The sequence below is a fragment of the Platichthys flesus genome, chromosome 15 (genome assembly GCF_949316205.1).
Source record: "Platichthys flesus chromosome 15, fPlaFle2.1, whole genome shotgun sequence".
In the NCBI taxonomy this organism is placed as follows: domain Eukaryota; kingdom Metazoa; phylum Chordata; class Actinopteri; order Pleuronectiformes; family Pleuronectidae; genus Platichthys; species Platichthys flesus.
Window position 1 is genome coordinate 13,345,272 of NC_084959.1, and position 19,705 is coordinate 13,364,976.

The following is a 19,705-nucleotide window of genomic DNA, read 5'->3' on the forward strand; positions in this document are numbered from 1 at the left end:
ACTTTATATTGTTTTTAAATTAAGATTATTTGTGTGGTTCCTGTGGTTTAATTATAATAATAATAATAATAATATCTAAATGTGTATATATGATATAGAAAAAGTATCACATTTACAAACTAATAGTGATCAAGTCAACTTTTATAACAATGAAAAAATAAGGGACAAAGTTATATTCATTTATTTGTACATTAAGACTCATTTCATCATCAAAATGATTCACCCATGGCCCCTGAAGGAGTTCAGGAGTTGTTGCTGCATGATTCACAACAGAGAGCAGAACTACTTCTTGATGACGCTCTGAACAAACGTGTGCTCAAGTTCAAACAGTTGATGCACATGCAGTTTTCTCTTGTTTGCTAAGTTGCTTGTAGTTTTCTTGTTGGTTGTCAAGGATTCTTTCTCACAAGAAGCTTCTGCTCTCGTCGGGATCTTGAAGGCAAATGATATGTGTCTGCAGGTGACAAACAATAGTTGTAACAACAACTTTTAAACCTTTTAAACTCTTATAGTTGTCATAGTAACGTCTTCTTACAACTCCCTTTGATCTAGAGAGAGAGAGAGAGAGAGAGGGGGGGGGAGAGGGAGAGAGAGAGAGAGAGAGAGAGAGAGGGAGAGAGAGAGAGAGAGAGAGAGAGAGAGAGAGAGAGAGAGAGAGAGAGAGAGAGAGAATGCTGTCTGGGTTAAGTGCAACAAAATTCGTCACTCGTGGTATATACATGGAAAGTGAACAAAAATTTGTTATACATGAAATGTTACATTTAAAGCAAACCAACTAATCACCCTTTGGCCTGGAAAATACAGGAGATGTGGCCAAGTCGGTAAGGTGTTCGGTCTTCAACAAGAAGGTCCCGAGTTCGAATCCCAATCTTTCGGGAGAGGCAGTGGTCTAGTGGTAGAAACTTGGACTATGGGCAGAAAAGGTCTCTGGTTCGTCTCGGGTTCGACTCCACAGAGAGACAACAAAAGACGAACCTGGATTGATCTGTCCAAAAATCCAAGAGTCTCCCTACCCTGTCTAGTGTCCCTGAGCAAGGCACCTTACTCCCCCAACATCTGCTCCCCGAGCCGTACATGGTCGCTCACTGCTCTGTGTGTCCTACACACAGATGGGTTAAATGCAGAGGTTAAGTTTACCTACCATTGCATGAGTGTGTAGTGCATGTCTGTGCATGTGTTTGGTATAAATAAATACATCTTAATCTTAAGAAGTTTTCAGTTTACTTACCGTCCGTTTTGTTAGATATCTGATTGAAAATAAAGATACATATCTCGTAAATAATGTGAATTCACAATTGTCAGTGTTTGAGCAATCATCTCACTAATCAGGGGCAAAGGTTATAAATAATCTTTATTATAATCCTTGGAACAGCATTCATTACACAGAATTTGCATTTTTTCAGATGAGAAACCATAAATTAAAATGCAAATGTTAAACAAATTATATCTGACAAAAAATAAACAAAAAGAACATGTGTTAAACAGCCTTCCATTGCAATATTAACTTTTCAATCAGTTTTCTGTCAGGATCACCTGCATATTATTATTCACCATGCAATGAGTGCACTAGAATCCGGTGGCTTATTATGACGAGCAGGCAAATAGTGGCTTGATGAATAAAAGCATCAAAGAAAGTGAATAGGCTCATCAGCTGCATCCAGCAGTAACACCTCCGTGATCATTCATTTACACAGGATTACTTTGCATTAAGATGAAATTATTTAGTGCATGTCCTGCAGCAGAGGAAGTATGATTTGTTTCTTCTTTGGTACCACAGGCCTCGAGACCTTAGGCAGAGACTCTCCCGGACTGGTTAATGACTTCAGCACTTGCTAATTATCCCCGCTTTGTTTCCAGCTTGGAGCTGTCTCTTTTCTAAATTCAGTTTTTTTGTTTTACAAAGTCATTGCTGCAGGTCCGTTATGAGCTCGTGAATTTTTGATATAATTTGAGGAAGGTCAAATCACATTTCTGCTGTGTTGGCGGTTAAAAATTACTTTATGCATGACTTCCCCTCGTGCTACAAAGTTTCTTGCACTGACTTGAGAACCAATTATTTTGACAGGTTCTGATAATGAACTGACAGCGTCTGCCCATGTGCTCTCACCCCCCTTGTCAAATCATTATGTTGTCAGTATGTGCACCAAATTCTTACTTAACTGAAGCAACAGATACCAAACTGAAAAAAAAAGATGAAAAAGTTCGGATTGCAGCATCACATTTCTCTTCATGAAGGTGGTCTCACAGAGTTAAACTTTGGATGGTTATTGCACATAATAAAACAACAGGTATAGGAACAAAATGACTCTAATCAAGTTGTTGCTACAAAACATATACACATCTAATGCCACAGCAGTGGGAGGTATACATGTAACAATTCAATTACACAATGGTGACTATTGCTATTAACGACAGAATCCGAGCCTCAGCTGCTGCAGCCGTCTCTTGATGCAGATCAGTACCTGCTGCCACCACACTGAGGCAGATCAGGGATTTCTCTCCGACCCAGCTGCTCCCTACCACCAGTGTCATCAGCTACACAACCATACATTTGGTTGTTTATTCTTCCATCGGGCATGTTTAACCTACTTCTACTTCACTTCCACAACTTGTGATTCTTTCTTTTTTTTTTTATCTACACCAGCTATGCACATTTGATTCCAGAGATTCTAAAAACGCTCATCAGAAAACAGAGGACTAGCGTCTCCTCGAACACCGCAGGGTACATACATTTGGATGATGGAGTAAAACTCGGTTTGCTATTCTCTGAAATTTCATATTTCATAAACTTCATTCCTAAAGTGATCATGCAACATTCAGTTGCTGTTTTTCCCATTATACTTTCAAGCAGCACTCGTCACATAGATAGATATAAAAAGGAAATTGAACCCAAATAAAAAAAAGGAAAATTTAAACATACATTGAAAAGTGCAAATGTACATTTGTTTACAGCATGACATATTCACTGTACAATCATTGATTATATGCTCACATAAGTTTATGCATTATAATAAGGATTACTAAGTAGCATAGTTTGAGTAAGAAATATTTCATAGCAAGTCTATTGGAAAATTTTGCATTGCCCTGTGACAAAGGCAGGTTTCTAAACATTACAAGGGTGTGTTTGTGTGTGTGTGTGTGTGTGTGTGTGTGTATGTTTGTTTGCGTGCATGTGTATACATGTGTGTGTGTGTGAGAGAGAGAGACAGCATGTACAGTATGCTGACATAAGGTGTATATGCAAACAATGAAGCAGAGGAAACTCAAATCATTCTAGCTCAGAGGCACACAATCTGCCCAGCCAGCAGTTCCAGTATCTGGCATTGTTTTTGGACAACACACATCTTGTCAGACATCAGCAAAGCAGAGAGGAAGAGAAGGAGAGGAAAAAAGGGACACTTCCCATCGCAGCTCAGCTGGAGGCGGCAGCTGAAGAATCTGACGAGTGGAAACAAGCAGTTCAATGATTTGTGTCAAAAGAGCTTCACCGATTAGTCAAACATCACATTTTAGTTGTTTTTTTTTTAGAATAGGCTTTTGCGTTTCACCCTCAAACACCATGCTCTCTGTGTAAGCAGTATGATTGAGAAAGATGTCTGCGTCAGGCTGGAGACGGCTGTCACGCTTGCCTTCACATTTTGCTCCCGCTTCAGTGTATGTTGTGGGAAAACCCTACGTGCTATAACAAGGAGCAGGTAAGGACTCGTTGGTCCAAGGGTGTTTCCAGATCAGTGTCACTGCTGGACATCTCATCCCCATCTGAACATTCTACCGTTGACAATATCAGGGCAGAAGGCTCGTGAAAATGATCACACTACAAAGGGAAAGAGTGGAAAGTCCCACTGACAGTCAATTAGTTTTAGGGCTGTATTCCATCAAGAAAAGCCACCGTGTCCACAATCTTGGTGATGATGACTAATAAGATGATCCTCCAGGTGAGAGAGAAGCCAATCTGAAGTTTCCTGGCGCTTTGACCTCTTCTCCTGAATTTTTTAATCTTGTTCCTCGGATGTCTTCATGGGTGTTTTCCAATTGAGTATCAACTACCAGGATTCCGACGTTCGCCTAGGATTTCCTCCTCAGGCATTGGGTTGAGAAGCTACATGTCACTGGACACTTCATTATTCACATGGCACTTTCCTGGTGTGGAGGAACAAGTATAAATCTGCATTTCTCAGTTCAATGAAACATGCTTTCTGCTACTTTGCTGAGCATTCTGTTTATGTACGGTGGAAATACACAATATTGCGGGGAAGTAATGGTGATCTGAGAAATACTATTACCTGAAGGACAACTAGCAATGGGCAGGGGGCAGAACACCATTTGTCACAGTCTAAACTTTCCATTTTGTTGTATTTCAAGCCGTAATGAAAGGTATTTGGGTAATGATGCAGAGCAGCTGTGGGATGACTGCACATGCTGGATTTGTGTACGTCTTTTGTACATGTGTGTGAAGTAGAGACAGTGAAAGAGAGACTACGTGTTTTCTTACTATCTCACACTGCCGGGATATGTTACGAGCGTCCGAATCCACCAGCGGTCGCCGATGGATGTCTTAACGCATGGACTTGACTTTGTAGCGCAGGACCAGGTAAGTGGCCAATCTGAGGATCACGAAGAAAACCCCAAGCACAATGAAGTCCACGTAGAGCTTTGCGTCCTCCACGTCCAGCAGCTGCAGGACCTCTACTGGCTTTTGGAACTTGCACACTTGTAAGTCCGGACATTCAAGCTCTGACCGGTTCATCCCGTAGATTGAGAGTATCACCCCTTCAAAGCCGTACCTAAGAGACAGAACCACATGAGCCAATTGAAAGAGAATCATTTGAAAGCCTGAACATTCCTAAAGCTAATGGTTAATCTCAGAAATCTGACAGTACCTGACATAGGAGACATAAGAGCTCCACTGGAGGTATTTGGGAATGGTGTCAAAATTGACAAAGAAGCCAGAGAAGAGGAGGACAGGTATGGCTGTGACTGGACCCACAAACGTTGCCACCTGTGGAACAAATAAGCAGTATCTTCCTCAGTATATCCCTCAGTGAAATATCTTGTCAAAAGATACGCAGCGACACCAACCTGAAGAGATGTTGATGCAGCCCCTATAAGGAGACCCAGGGACTGCGCTACCAGGGCTGTGGATGTAGACAAGGCCATGAAAAGTAGGTAGCGACCTGCCTCAGGTGGCTGCGCCGTCATCCAGTACACAATACTGCAGTAAAGGATTGGACAAATCACCTGTGAAGTTGGAGTGTCATTAATTTATAGTCGTCACACTTTTAGTAATATGAAAGTATGAAATTGCAGAACATTACCTGGAACGGTATGTCTGCCATAGTTTTGGCAAGGTAATAGGCCTTCAGGCTGTACCAGTAGTTGAGATGTTCCCTCAAAAACACAGACATTTCCATAGGAACTGTGGAGCAGCAGCAGCATTAAAATATGTTTCACTTAAACCACAAAACACACAAACCAGTGGTACAGACACAGCATCTTACAGGTAAGGACAGTGGGCATCAGGGCAGCGAACATGAGGAACAGCATGGAGAAAAAGAGGAAACCGGTGTTGTTGAAGACCTTGCTGGCATCATTTCCGATTTTGAGATAAAGCAAACCAATCAGCACTCCAATAAACAGATGGGACATGACCCTGAGGTGGGTAAGCACCTTGAAAAGAGAAAAACACAACATAAAAGAGAGCGTCAAGATTCAACCTTACCTTGTTTTTCCTATTACAGTTTAACATAAAAGTTATTTCACCGTGTCTCTGCATATTGTGATGAAGGTTCTTTTGAAGAGGATGCAGAACTGTGTGAATGTACTGGTGGCAAAGCTGTGTTTCTCCAGAGTTCCTATTTCCTGTGGATTAAAGACAGATAGAAATAGATAAGGAATCAACCCCTATTCATTCTCCAAAATAAATGTTTGTTCAGTCGAGGAAGGCAAATAGTCATAAATGATTAGATTAGATATTTTCACATGATGTGTAAATGTCTGTTTTGTATGCCATGAAAGAAATGTGTCATCTGTGGACCAGGTAAATAATCAGTTCCATGAGGAGGTGACTTAAAATGTCCTAGACAACACTGTTCACTTCTCATGTTTGTCTGTTACATACAGACAGCAGACGTTAGCTTATCTTAGCACAAACAACTGGAAACACAGGTGGTGATGAACAATGGCCGATATTTAAACTACAAGTGGAGAAGTTTAAGCACAGTGTCACTTTGGTTCAGATATACATCAACAATTTTTTACATATTACACCACAAGACAAAATAAGACAATTGTTTGCAGGCAATGGCCAACAATGAAGATGAAGAAAGACACAGTGAACAAGATCAGAAAACTATCCTTATGTTTTGGGAAAAAATACTTGATGCAATTTAGTCTCAAGAGGTTGGAAATTGCTAAATCAATAAACTGGTAAAATGTAAGGCCCAAGCTGCACAGTGCACAGTATATAATTAACTGCATCACAAAGTGCTCTTGGTGGTTTGCATATACAGTTTTGATGTTTAAAAACATCAAAACTGTTGAGTGAGAGGAAGCTGAGAGAGACTGAGAGCAAGGCACAGCAGAGGTGAAGAAATTTAGATTGCCGATGTAGATTTGAAATATGGTTCCTGCGTCATTTCTCAAATGTAGATCACTTCTAAATGTATGCTGTTGATTCTTCTGCGACAATAAAAGGGAACTGAGAAAACCTTCTGCAATTTCCTGGCATCATACCATTTTTTGAGATGAGTAAAGGATTTTGTTAGTGACATGATGGTGTGGTGCTCGGTGAGTGGGCGAGTATAACTTACAGGGGGACACTGCGAGGGACAGGACGGATCGTTTTTGTTCTTCTTCCCTTCCTCGGAACATAGTCCACCCTGGACGGCCTCGAACAGCACTGGATTCAGGTCTCCATACTCCCCTGATGCCACCTCAATGACTGCGAACAGAGAGGACAGTCAGAACAAACACACTCGCACACACTCACACTCACAGGGACACGATGGACTCACTGAAATCAGCTGGATTGTGATACGTGGGGCAATGGAGGCCCAGGTTCTTCAGATAAGGGATGAGGTAAGGGACCGTCCCCTTGTATATGCATTGACCCTGACTGAGGATGTAGAGCTGGTGGAGGAGGAGGAGGAACACAGTTACAGGGCATCCAACATAGTTTCCAACACACTGACTCCCTGAATTATGTATGAATACCTGACAAAACAACAGGCCTGGATATCGACTTCTGTGCTGCTTGTCAGCTGGATAAAATTAATCATGGCAACTTTCACGTCCTGGCCTGAGCGGCAGCTAATGGGGGGCCAGACGTGTCCGGCACTATGAGCACTCAGGTTACCTTATCAAACATCTCAAAGAGCTTGGCACTGGGCTGATGAATAGTGCAGATGATTGTCCGTCCTCCCAGAGCCAGAGACTTCATGAGGGAAACGACCTGGAAGCAGGACGCGCTGTCCAGACCACTGGGACAGGAAACAAGGTGTATATATATATACATTATATATGCTATTTATGTTGGGTTGAAACAGATTCAGATGTGTGGTATCTTACCTGGTGGGCTCATCAAAGAACATGACGGGAGGATTGTTGACCAGCTCGAGGGCGATGGCCAGTCTTTTACACTGACCCCCTGAGAGAGCGTTGGTGCGTGTCTGTGCGCACTCCTGAAGACCCAGAGCAGTCAGGATCTCATCCACCTCAGACACACACACACAGATGAAAGTCAATACATGATAACACACATACAATATACAACTCCAGAATTGGGCAATGTGGAAACAATATACTATCATGGTATGTTTGAAGTGTATAATGCCATATTGACGAATGCTGTGATGTTATACAGAAAGACCCGGCAGCAGGCAAGATGGTAGATGTTCTCTGTTCAATAATTTCCTATTTGCTTTCATCATGACTGCAAGTGGAATAATTTGGATCAGGTCAAATAAACTTTTTATGGGTAATTTTGTCTTTATTGACAGGGCAGGAAATTTCAGGCAAGCGTGAAATGGGGAGACAGAGAAAGGCTGCAGGAGGGCTCAAGCCTCATTATGCATTTGTGTTAAAAATTGTGTTGTTTTGCCTACTTCTGGAAATCAAACTATTACATGCTCTCAGTTAAAGTTGTAGCATTTTGAATAGTAATATTCCAGGCTATTGATATCACATGACTTCCTCCACATAGATATGTTTCATTTTCAAGGCATGTCAACATTTTAATGTAATAATATCATGATAAAATTATCTTTCTTATTAATTTGAAACAATATATATGTACAATGCAATGGAAGCAATAGTTTCAAACTTACAAGTTCTGTTTTGACCTGCATGCTCTCGTTCAGTTTCAGATTGGCAGAAACCTGAAAGACAAACACATGATTTCTGAGTAAAAGGATTAAGGGAGGTTCCGGGAATCTCTTTGTTTCGAATGACCTCACCATCATGGCCTCCCTGGTAGTGAGGTGTGGCAGCAGCATGTCATCCTGCATGATGTAGCACGACATCTTCCTGAAGGTCCTCAGGTCCCGCGGGCGTCCATTCACCATTACCTTGCCCTTCATGCCCGTCTCCCTGTTTCCAAACAGAAAACAAAATTATACTGCCATCAATTTCCAAGCACTAAATCAAATCTAAAGTATCTTGTGAACGAAAAGAATATGTGAGAGTAAATAATCTGGTTAGGGATCTCACCTGTACCCTGCCAGAATATTCATCAGAGTGGATTTCCCGGCTCCAGACGGCCCCATGATGCCAATCAGCTCTTTGCTGCTGAATCTTCCTGACAGGCACTTGAGGAGGGCTTTGTAACCTGAGTAAGAAGAAGATGCTCAGATGTTTATACTGTCATAGATATATTTACTTTACGTGGATATTTGTGTGATAACTTGGAAAAACAGACCCGACTTATAGATTTCTTTATATTTCTTATTCTAGACCATTTATGTGAAACAAATCTAGGCTACACTGTTGAGAAAATATTTCCAAGGTGTATTTTTAACATTTACAAATCACAATATATAGCCTATAAGAAGAACTAAGCATAATGCTACCTTAACTGCTGCTTATCTGACAAATAGGTGGTTAAAAATAAGATTAAGGTCAATGATTAAATATAGGTCAAATATTGAGGGCTGCAATTTTTCCTTTACCATGTGGTGATTTCACAGCCATGGGCCATCTGCTCTCTATACGAGTGTATATCCTCCTTACTATGACCACATGAACCAGGAACAGTGAACAGGAGTGTAATAAACTGATGTCAGTTTACAGATTCTATATGGATAGTTCAAGTCTAGGTTCACTTCAGCAGGAGGGAAGACACAAACGAGTAAATCTGACTATCAGGAGCACTCAGGGAAAAAGTTATGAATGCTGTCAATCATAAAAGGTCAGACACACGTGTTGTCACACATGACCATCATCCTTATTAGCAGAGTACACTGACTGTGCAGCCACTGGATTAAAATACAAGAAATGCTAGAAATGGGAGCTAAAGACAAGATGTTATCAGTGTCTGGGGAAATATGTCTTATTGAGCAACTTTAATACTCACTGCAAGGTTCCTATACTGTTATGAAGCTTTAGTGTTGTCTCTCACTTGTTAGTGAGAAAATGTAAGAAAGGTCAATGTAAGAAAATTCAAGCTAAATTGGATTTGAAGACTATTTCACAGCATCTAAAGAGAGCTGGGTGTCAGGTGTGCAGCTGAACTGTTTTGTAATGGAAAAATTATAATTTGGAAAAAAAGGAAATAGCATTAGAAGGGGATTTATGATGCCCTCTGTGGCGCCAGCAGAAAAACCACAGGTATTACTTCTCTGCATGGGTTTAACAAATGTTTGTGGTGTAGCCTGCTAATGCAGATGGCTTAGATGTGTTTGCTCCTGATGCATTTCCTAACCACTGCGGCTCTTGACGCTGAGCAGAAATAGTGAAACAACAGGTTAATAACTGACACAGATTCCGAACCCTTCCACATATGGTTATGTATCCTGCCTTATTGTCACCACATATCCCTTCAGGGACATTTCTCCCTGTCTCCAGCTGTTTAATAAGGGTCTCAGCAGAGCTTCCAGCCCACAAAATGTAAACCCTATGAGCAAGCTAAGCCGCCTTGCTCCCTGGCAGTGTTTTTACATCAGACATCTCCACCCAGACAGCAGAGCGCCATGCTGTCAGTGAAGCAGCACTGCCCTGGCATGCGGTGCATACTGATGGTCTAACCCAGTGCTGTAGGTCGTGCATAGCAATGGTCTCATCTGTGCAAGACTGCCGCTACATCCTGATCACCCGGTCTCATGAGAGCCGCAGAGTACACAACTCATCTCACTGTCCCCACACACGTTTAACTGCATGTGACAGTCGATTTGAGGGAGCCTGATCTCACAGGTGATCTCAAAGTTAAGTGTTGGACAAATTGTTATGAGTCACGGTTGAGGTGGGGGTCATCACTTGCCTAATGGAATATGGAATTATAATACTTCCATAAACCAGGACGACCTGTTTCATTCGGTCTAACCTGGGAAATTGTCTGAGCAGAAAACAAAAAAGAAGAAGAAATGAAATTAACAAAATGGAGTAGTAAAATCTGATTGATGTCCTCCCACATGAGGCAGTTAAATTGATAACATACTCAGGCTCTGCATAAACTGCTTCCATTCGTCATAGGATAAATACATACGGCTAATGCATTACTTTGAATTCAGTTTTACCCTTGGCCTAACGCGCTGTCCACAACATAACATGATCAATAAAAAGGCAAATATAAGACTGCCACACATCACTGTGAGCTACGTGTGCTGAGTGTCTTTTCAAATCTGGTGGAAGCAAATTGTAAATTTTCTAAATTGTTCTGCAATACAGGGATTACGTGGATTTGCATCCCAGTCATGAATTTCACCCACAGTCTAAGACTGAAACCAATAAAAAAAGATTGCTTGCACATATTATATATTGCATATTACAAAGAATTTTGACAAAATGCACAATCACAAATCATTCATAGAACAGCCTAACTTTAGCCGTATATTTCTTTTTATTCTAGTTTATTATATATTTGATTCTAGGTCCTGTTGCCATTCCTATTTCTTGCTGCGTTGCTTCTCTCTCGTGTTGCTGTGTCAAATTCAAATGTCCTCAACAGAGAATCAACAAAATGTTTATCTAAAATCTTAGCAAGAGCATTCTAAGTATAAGCTGGGATTTTGTCTCTGTAATATGATCACTCTAATTCTCTCCCTAACCAACTCAAATAATAGACCGAGTGGCAGAGACGCAATGGCGCTAAATAAACAAAATGCAGATCTGTAATCACCTGAAGGCATGTAAACATCTCCCTGCTTTCCCTCCCTCCCCTCCCGCCCTCCCCCTCTCATTGCCGGGTTAGTGTTCCACCAGCTGTCTCCCTCGGGAGGAGAATACCCTCAACATGAAACAAGCTCACAGCAGCTTCATCCTAACAGGGACAAATGGATGCTCTCGCCGAGAGGAGCCTGCAATAACAAACTCAGACGGAGGGCAGCCTGTGCAGCAGCTGACCTTCCTGAGCCCTTCTACGATAAAAAGAAACAAGTCTTACATTCACACAGTGGTGATTTATGGATAAGAGTGGAATCAAAAATGGACCCCGTCGTTCCTTTTTGAAAATGAGTCATAAGCAGCGTGTCTCATGACTCAAAGACAAAAACACATTAAATTAAAGATGACATCATGGGTTTAAGGCTCAGGTTTTGTGCTACACGTCATCCTCTTTCTTGTCTTTCCTTCCAACCCTCTCCCACGATTACATATAAAACTGTCAAAACTCAACAGAATATAAAGTAATCACAGTCTGTGTGAATAAACCTGTTTGTTGCTTTGATCGGGCGGGAAACAGGAAGTGCAAAGAATCAGCTCTGAGCTGAGCTTGGACAAAAAGTCCCTCAGAATGATCTACAGCTTATGTCAGATATGAGGCAACACATTAATAATAAAGCTAAAGGTATGGATTTTAATTTTATGTGAGTATGGAGGTACCATGGTGATGTGGTGGTTAGCACTGATGCCTCATAGCAAGAAGGTTCCTGGTTTTGAATCCATGTGTCTTTCTGTGTGGAGTTTGCATGTTTGAGACAATTGGTGTGAATGGTTGTTTGTCTCTGTATGTTGGACCTGCAGTGGACTAGCGATCTGTCCAGGGTGGTTCCAGCCCCCCCCCCCCCGCACCATCAATAGATAAGGGAACATATTAGGAAAGGCAGGAGCAGGATGTGCAAGGCAGGAAATTCTCAGAGTAAAATGGAAAGCCAGCCTCTTGATGAAAGGAACCATTTAATTAATAAAAGCTGAAACACTTCCTGCTCACACATCATCAGTCCGATGAGCTGAGCCAAGCACCTCGACATCAAGCTTCCCCCTGCATGAGATTCCCCCGCTGCTCCTCTTCCCAGCCGTTAATGCTCTCCATACGTTGAGTAGAAGAACAAACACAGGCTTTCATAATGCACATCAATATTACACAAGGCTGAAAATAAAACAAGACAACCTGCAATGCATCAAACAGGGCCTCTCCTAAGAATAACATGTGGCGAATGTCAATAAAGAATTCCTCTGAAGTCTCCCCCCCCCCCCACCGAACACACACACATACCCGCCCTGCTAAACACACAGAGCACAACAAGAGCACAACAGTTTACAGAGGGTGGTGTGGTCGACGATTAGCTAAATGGCCAAAGGTTGGAGACTCGTCATTGACATAGTCGGTGAGTTTAAATGCCCTCCATATTTCATGAGCGGGATCAATCATGGGCCTGACTCGCTGCCACCGCCTCCTCTCAGACAGCTCAGGAAAAAGAGAGGTGTGCAGCCTGCCAACCTGCAAGTGTAAATTATTAACTATGTCTAAACTCTGCTGAGCGAAGCAGAGCTTATAGGAACACTGGCTGCTGCAACATGCGGGGACTCAGTGTGTATGTGTGTGTGTGTGTGTGTGAGGACTGGGCTGGGCTGCATGTCTCAGAACAATAGAGCCGGTCAAGATTAAGAGTTCAACACGGGGGGGGGGGAATATTTTTCTCACAAAGGCTTTTAAATGCCTTCCTTTGAAATTCCTGCTCTCAGGTTATTGATCGTCATGGGCGCTGCTTTCCTGCTCATCCATCATGGCTACTATAGTGAAGCGAGCGTTCAGTACCTCTCCTCCTCCACCAGGGACCCTCTCGGATGGTGTAGGAGAGCTCATTGAACTCCAGGTCCACAGCAGAGCGACGTGGGAGGTGGGAGAAGCGCTGGGCCTCGGTGATGTGGTTCTCCACTTTCTTCAGGTGGACGAGCAGCGGCGCCTCCTGAGGTGCTCCGGTGAGAGCTTTGGTCTCCTCCATGGGAATGCTGACCGAGCCCGGCTCCTGCGTCTTCTCGGCCATCGTGAAAGGCTGCATGGGGAGAACACACGTGTCAGATTTAAAACTTGTTTTTAAAGCTCACCTCCTCTCTCCTGCTTCACAAGAACATGTATCATTGTTCTCCATCAATTCGGCCTCATAATGCTACAGTTTCCAACACTTTTTCAAAAGAAAAATCATTCAAACTTCCATCTCTTTCGATATAAACATACAGAATGGTTAGAGTGTGGCTGTCACGTGTCAAGTGCTTTAGGATTTCATTAAATAAGAATTGATGAAGATATTCTGCAGAGGTGTCTGATTAAGGAGGCAGAATTTTTTAATGCTCAGTGGTGAACAATAGAATAATCTCAATGAGCCTTAGTTGTCCATACAGGAATAGATGAATTTATTATTAGAGCGCTCTGTCAACAGAGAGGATTCTTGGTCTAAAGTACATCCGGATGTCAGACTAAATAAAACGGGAAGTACAACAAAAGCACTGTAAGTCATACACAATACTAAGAGGCGGAAAAGTTACAAATTAATTAACACAAATCCTGACAGACACTACAGTAAGCAAGTTGATGTGAAATTAACTGACCAAGTTAACAAGATCAGCATGTGACTGATTGGTTGAATGTTTCCCTGGTGTCCACTAAACCAGAAGTGCGGACGCAGAGCATCTGTTGCGGGAATGATTTTAGGACGACTGCAGGCATCATGCTAAAAACAAGGTGCTGCACCTGATCTGATTACACTTCATTCTATGGACTGGCTACTTGAGGGGAATGAGATCCAGAGTGTGAGGAGTCGGCGTCTGGTTTCAGTCCTGCAGCACACTTATACTGCTGATTCACCTAAATTTCCTGCCCGATAAGTTGGCCTGTCTGAAGTGGCTGTTAAACCATATAGTGCCTGCTGATCCATTAGCTTTCAGGTTATCGGAGACTGAAACCCCACATTGCTTCTGTGTGTACTGAAGAGTACAAGATTTTAAGCAGGTAAATCTTTAACAACAAATACCTCCGAAATAACTTATAAAAGATTAGATCAGGAATTTAGGTATGAGTAAATCCCATGCAATTACAAGTTAAATGTCTACAGTCAAATTCAACAGTTGTGGATCTAGGATTTTTCTAAATCAGGGGCCACAATTACCCAGAGGGCCATATTATAATGGATAATGACATCCATGCACAATTCCTGATTCAGTGCAACGGTGCAAATGTAAGTAATTTATTGTTTACTGTTAGCTCTATAACTTTGAGCAAAGCCTTGTTCAAGCACATCGTGTACCAACAAAAAAACTAATTGTTAGTATTGTTAGTAAATTACTAGTTTATTCAAAAGGAAAAAAGACTACTGACAGGACAGGGACATTTCTTGGGCCAATCAGAATTCATCCCTGGACCAGCTCCTGTATTTAAAATATTTTGAATACAAAACATAATGGTTTAAACATACACTAGAGTAATTTCTCTTCTGCATTCAAACAAACAACATCTAGACAATGCCTCAAACTGATCCAGACTAATGTGGGAACTGTAGTTTGATCATTTATTATTATACAAAAGTCAGTGGTGTGAGTATGTTTATGTACATGCAGACCTGGAATAATATTAGAGAATAAACAGATTGTGGCGATGGAAAAAATGTTTCAGAAATTAATAACTGAAGCTTTTTGTTTATATTCAAGACTCAGCCACCCATGCATCTTTATCAAAGCTGTAATTATTTATCCTCGTAAAAGATAATCTTGTGACACCCTATCAGAAACTAACATATATGACACAATCACCAATCTGAGAGATCACACTGCAGAGAAAATAAAATAGAGAATACAAATCTCTATCAGCAAAGGTAGGAGAGTAACACACCTCATGAAGAATGCAATCACTGTATACAAACATTTCTGCTGCCATGCAATGCATCACGCAGTCTTGTAGGTTCTCTGACCTGTACTATGTGCAACAGAATATTCTCCTGTGAAGAGTACCAAGTGAAGAAAATGGACCATGGCTTGTATTGATCATACAGCCATTAGTGTATTTCCATTACCAGCCTCCATAAGCTCTGCTGACTTTAATGGTCTCACAGTCAGAAAATGAAGGCCTCTCCATGATTTGTCATGTGCGGCCCCAAAGCCAGGACACGTGAGCATGAACGCACGCCACACACACACACACACACACACACACACACACACACACACACACACAGCCCTAGTAAAAGTGTGCTGAAGGGATGAAATATGGTTATTAAATGTACAGGCTTTGCAGTGGTGTGTGTCTGTGTGTCTGTGTGTGGACTCCGGGCTCTGAAACGATGGAGGTGGCCCCTGGCTCTTCAAAAAGCACCTGTTAACAACAAACTGATGAGGATGAAAGCATGACACTACATCTATAGGCTGAGAAAGTACAAAAACACAATCTAAAATACAGAAAATGGACAGAGGTGCGGGGAAGGAGTTTTCTGAGGCGGATGACTCACAAATGAGCCTCTCCCAATGGCATCTTTACAGCATCAGTGTCAGTGTTCTACAGTGTTTGAGTTGTATTGAGCACACACGCACGCACGCACATGCACACGCAGACAAACACGCACACGCACGCATTCACATACTTATTATTGTGTGTAGAGATGAGAAGGTGAGCAGCTCAGCCCTGGCTCTCCTCTCTGGGTGGGAGCAACAGATCCTCTCAGACGCAGTCCCTCCACATTTAGGAGGTCCCCCTCCTCCACCACCAAAACACAGTCCCAGTCAGCCACAGACAACAAGAGGCTCACAGGAACCACAACAAATTAAATTAAATACAAAATCCGGATCGGCTATGATGCGTTCAAGGCCCGCGCAGTGTTCCTCCAATTGTCTAGTATCTCTCCCGGGGTGCGGCGCACATCATCCCGCATCCACCACAGCTACAGCAACTCATCAGATTAAAACCATGTCCGGCCTCAAACTATGACCGCATCCCAGAGAGGAGAATCGTCAGGGCAGCATGTTTGTTGGAATTATGATTATTGTTATTATTATTCCCTCTCGTTAAATCCATCCGTCCTTGAAACGCTCGCACTCATCTTCATTCAGCGGGGACAGTCTTCACATCTGGAGCCAAAACAGTGATGCAGATCCTCCAGCAGCAGCAGCAGCAGCATCAGCATCAGCATCAGCTCGACACAGCAGCAACCGCCGTTATCCTCTGGAACGGTTTGTGCGTGTGTGCGTGTGTGTGTGTGGTGCGCACGTCGGTCTAGGATAGGCTACAGACATGGATGCACAGGCTGCAGGGCGTTGCTGGCAGGATGCTACAGGAGGGGGACAAATAAATTACATCTGCTTTTTTGGTTTTGATTGAATGCTCCTCAGAATTCTTACGTTTTAGATGAATACAGTCTTACAGGGTTAAAAAAACAAAAATTAAGAAAATCAAAAAGACACATTTGAAGGATTTCATGGAACTAAAAGTTGGAATGGCTTCACTGTAAAATCAGATTATCTGCAGAGGCTGTGTCACTGATACCAATTTAAACATGTTACAATTTGATTTTCTATTCCGGGACTACTCAGGGTTGATGCGCATCCACGAGTAAACAAGATGAAAGGGGATTAATGCAATAGCAACACTGGTGTTTACACATATCCGGGTCATACGATCAGCATGGCTTCATTCTGCCACTGACGGTCAGTGTAAACGTGAGGAGGATCTTTTTTTGGTGCCATCCAGGTCTGTCTCTTTAAAGGCCGCACCTGCGCAGCTGCCCGCCTGGTGCTGATGCTGCAGTGCCCGGGTTATTTTCAGTAGAGCAGCCGGGTTACTCGCGTTCAAGCCGGGGCCTACATGTCTTACATCACCCCTGAGAGGGAATCAAGACCACTTTTAGCCAACCGCACCGCGCCTCTTCGTCAGAGACGCTTAATAACGAGAGTCGCCACATGCGGGAGCAGCTCGAGCACAGCGAGCCATGCACCCCCCCTCACTGTGCCTCCTCATAGCTGCTATGATGTGCCACACACCAGGAACAGCGAATCCATCACACTATGAATACACGAGTAGAGCTTTTAACTAACGTATGTCTTCTTCTTAGTATGTTCTATATGACATCTTCATCTGATGGCGATGAATCAGTGTCAGTGTCCAAATAATAAAGGCACATGTTTGGTTTTCTTTCTTTATAAAATATAAATGTATATCCAATGATAATTGAGAATAATACAATGCATAAATGTTAATAATAATAATAATAATAATTGATTTAATGTGAGAAATGTCCAATAACACGCCCTACATATACTTACAGAAGGTACACTTGCAGTGACACCATTGCCGAGCTGACATGTCCCTCTTGTCCAACACTTTTAAATGTACCACTGACCATCTGTGGACTAACTTAAACTTGAAATTTGACTTAACTTGAAACTTGACTCGGTAATTAACTAAGATTGAATGTGCAAATGTGTTGCATTCAGGGACACATGAAGTGGTCGTGCTTCAATCTGTTATTTTTTCTGCAAAGGCCAAATCCAGATTGCATGATATAAAATGAGCTGGGGAGAGAGAGGGATGACCTTTCATCCATCGTCTGGAGAATAATTTCACATTTGAACCAAACTGTAAATCATCTAAAAGCAGCCAACAATCCTCAGCTGTGCCCGAATGTCTGAGAAAACACCAGGAGGCAGATCGCTCAATCGAATAAATGATCATTAATCCATGTCAGAGATAACGGTGTTCTCTTTTCATGAACTGCACATTAACAGGGCCTGCACCTGTTGCCCCTTTTGAGATAAGTGCAAACACTCGTGGGAGTTTTACTTTCGGTCTACGTCTGCTGAACATTGACAAGGTGACAGCATCAATGGAGGTATTCTGAGAAGCGCAGTGTGCTCCCAGAAGAGGGGTGAGGCGTCCTATAAGTACAGAGCAGCCGTGTCATTACAGACACACATCAGAGGGGGACAAGATCACTCAGGATGGAACTCAGCTCGACGGCTCTCTTCTCCGTGGGCTTTCTTCTGCTGCTCCCACAAGCAACTCTCATGAGCACGGGTGAATTTAGAGTAGAATCCAGGAATAGAACATTGAAAGATTCACTGTGTGTGTGTGTGTGTGTGTGTGTGTGTGTGTGTGTGTGTGTGAGTGAGTGAGTGAGTGTGTGCATCATGCAAAGCATTGCTTTAACAACAATGTGATATTACAGGTCCAAAGTCTCTTCCAATTATTCTGACTGTGGAGAATGACCTGTCTAACATGACCCCTGAGACCTACTTCAGCTCTGTGGTGGAAAGAGGAGTGCTGCTGGGCGCTCTGAGGAGAGTTCAGGACACACAGCAGGATTTCAAGTAAGACCCCCCTGTGACGTCCCCGGCTCGGGCTGGTTCTCCTTCATATTTAAGATCGCATCTGCTCTCAAAGAAATAAGTGAGGACTCCACAGGACTCTCCGTTTGTGTCCGTCAGGTTCACAGTGAAGGAGGACCCAAACTTTGGACTGATGCTGGAGAGCGTGAACGGAGTGGCTGGCAGCGAGCACGAGCAGACATACTGGGAGATCCTGTCAGTGAGCTCAGGAGAGTACAGCCGACTGGATGTGGGTGAGTAAATCCTCCCCAGAGTCTCAGCCCAACGTATCTGTGGAGGACTTAATGAGCTGTAATGAGGCAGGAGAATTGGTTGTCCTTTCACTTAGTGCCTCAGGATGTTCTTCAGTGCGATTATTCAAAAAACTGCATTGATGTGACAATGAATGTTTTCTATTTCTGCCCGTCCATAATTACAGTCTGTTGTTTGGTAATATAATGAGGGCCTCTTTGATTATTATGGAGAAAATTGGTGAATGAATAGTACCACATTATCTTGTTTTTACTCCAAGAGCGCTTCAGCGACTGAGCAGCACTAAACCTTAAATCATAAATATACCTGATCCACACTTTTGTCTTTTAATTAATTGCAGGAATTGGCTGCTACCAACCCAAAGCAAATGAACACATCATCCTCAGGTTCAGCGTGTGGCCTCAACACGTTTAGCAGAAGGAATTTGGAGTCAGACCTGGAAGAGGATCAAGATTTGTTTTATTTGTCATTTTTGCATATATGACCGTCTCTGCATCATGTGTTATTGTTGATGCTGATGACTGCTGTTAGTGAGAATAAACAAAATAGCAACACCTGCTGGCTTTCAGAAGTAATGTCATCTACCAAATACACGGATACTCTGCTGGAAATATTGCAGAGTCCATTAAATTGGTTTGCAAAGAATCAAACATCTGAGCAAATAATCAAAGAGTGAGGCTTATTTAAGATATTTTTAAATGTTAATAGAAATATATGA

At 42.4% G+C, this 19,705-nt stretch overlaps 2 protein-coding genes and 1 long non-coding RNA gene across 5 annotated transcripts; 2 read left to right on the top strand and 1 right to left on the bottom strand.

Moving 5' to 3' along the window:
- Positions 1–1,367: 1,367 nt before the first annotated feature.
- Positions 1,368–16,580, bottom strand: abcg4a (ATP-binding cassette, sub-family G (WHITE), member 4a). 3 transcript variants are annotated; one of them, XR_009924221.1, is made up of 15 exons: positions 15,999–16,580; positions 13,187–13,424; positions 8,707–8,824; positions 8,325–8,586; positions 7,567–7,712; positions 7,355–7,478; positions 7,014–7,128; positions 6,810–6,940; positions 5,761–5,859; positions 5,499–5,667; positions 5,316–5,416; positions 5,080–5,238; positions 4,881–4,999; positions 4,493–4,784; positions 1,368–3,438 (listed from the first exon to the last, which is right to left on the bottom strand). XR_009924221.1 is itself a non-coding variant. In XM_062406158.1 (15 exons), exons 2-15 carry the CDS (start codon positions 13,413–13,415, stop codon positions 4,556–4,558), a joined length of 1,923 nt encoding a protein of 640 aa, XP_062262142.1. In that variant the 5' UTR covers positions 13,416–13,424; positions 15,999–16,580; the 3' UTR covers positions 1,368–4,555. The 3 variants fall into 3 exon arrangements, 2 of the variants coding, with proteins under 2 accessions (XP_062262142.1, XP_062262140.1); XM_062406158.1 differs by having other exon boundaries at positions 1,368–4,784; positions 8,325–8,375; positions 8,454–8,586; XM_062406156.1 differs by having other exon boundaries at positions 1,368–4,784.
- Positions 12,681–13,677, top strand: LOC133969583 (uncharacterized). The gene is made up of 2 exons (XR_009924222.1): positions 12,681–12,755; positions 13,204–13,677. It is a non-coding gene; the product is annotated as an uncharacterized LOC133969583 (long non-coding RNA).
- Positions 16,581–18,249: 1,669 nt separating the features above from the next.
- LOC133970018 (uncharacterized) lies at positions 18,250–19,541 on the top strand. The gene is made up of 4 exons (XM_062406803.1): positions 18,250–18,424; positions 18,576–18,717; positions 18,835–18,968; positions 19,328–19,541. Exons 1-4 carry the CDS (start codon positions 18,349–18,351, stop codon positions 19,399–19,401), a joined length of 426 nt encoding a protein of 141 aa, XP_062262787.1. The 5' UTR covers positions 18,250–18,348; the 3' UTR covers positions 19,402–19,541.
- Positions 19,542–19,705: the final 164 nt, after the last annotated feature.

Excerpts from the sequence above, each read along its gene's own strand:
- LOC133970018 (XM_062406803.1), top strand. The coding sequence starts at position 18,349 with ATGGAACTCAGCTCGACGGCTCTCTTCTCCGTGGGCTTTCTTCTGCTG. Across the intron at positions 18,718-18,834 it reads GACACACAGCAGGATTTCAA|GTTCACAGTGAAGGAGGACC; the intron begins GTAAGACCCCCC and ends TGTGTCCGTCAG. Across the intron at positions 18,969-19,327 it reads GTACAGCCGACTGGATGTGG|GAATTGGCTGCTACCAACCC; the intron begins GTGAGTAAATCC and ends AATTAATTGCAG.
- abcg4a (XM_062406156.1), bottom strand. The coding sequence starts at position 13,415 with ATGGCCGAGAAGACGCAGGAGCCGGGCTCGGTCAGCATTCCCATGGAG. Across the intron at positions 6,941-7,013 it reads TCACAATCCAGCTGATTTCA|TCATTGAGGTGGCATCAGGG; the intron begins GTGAGTCCATCG and ends CTCTGTTCGCAG. Across the intron at positions 5,417-5,498 it reads GATGCCCACTGTCCTTACCT|TTCCTATGGAAATGTCTGTG; the intron begins GTAAGATGCTGT and ends GCTGCTCCACAG.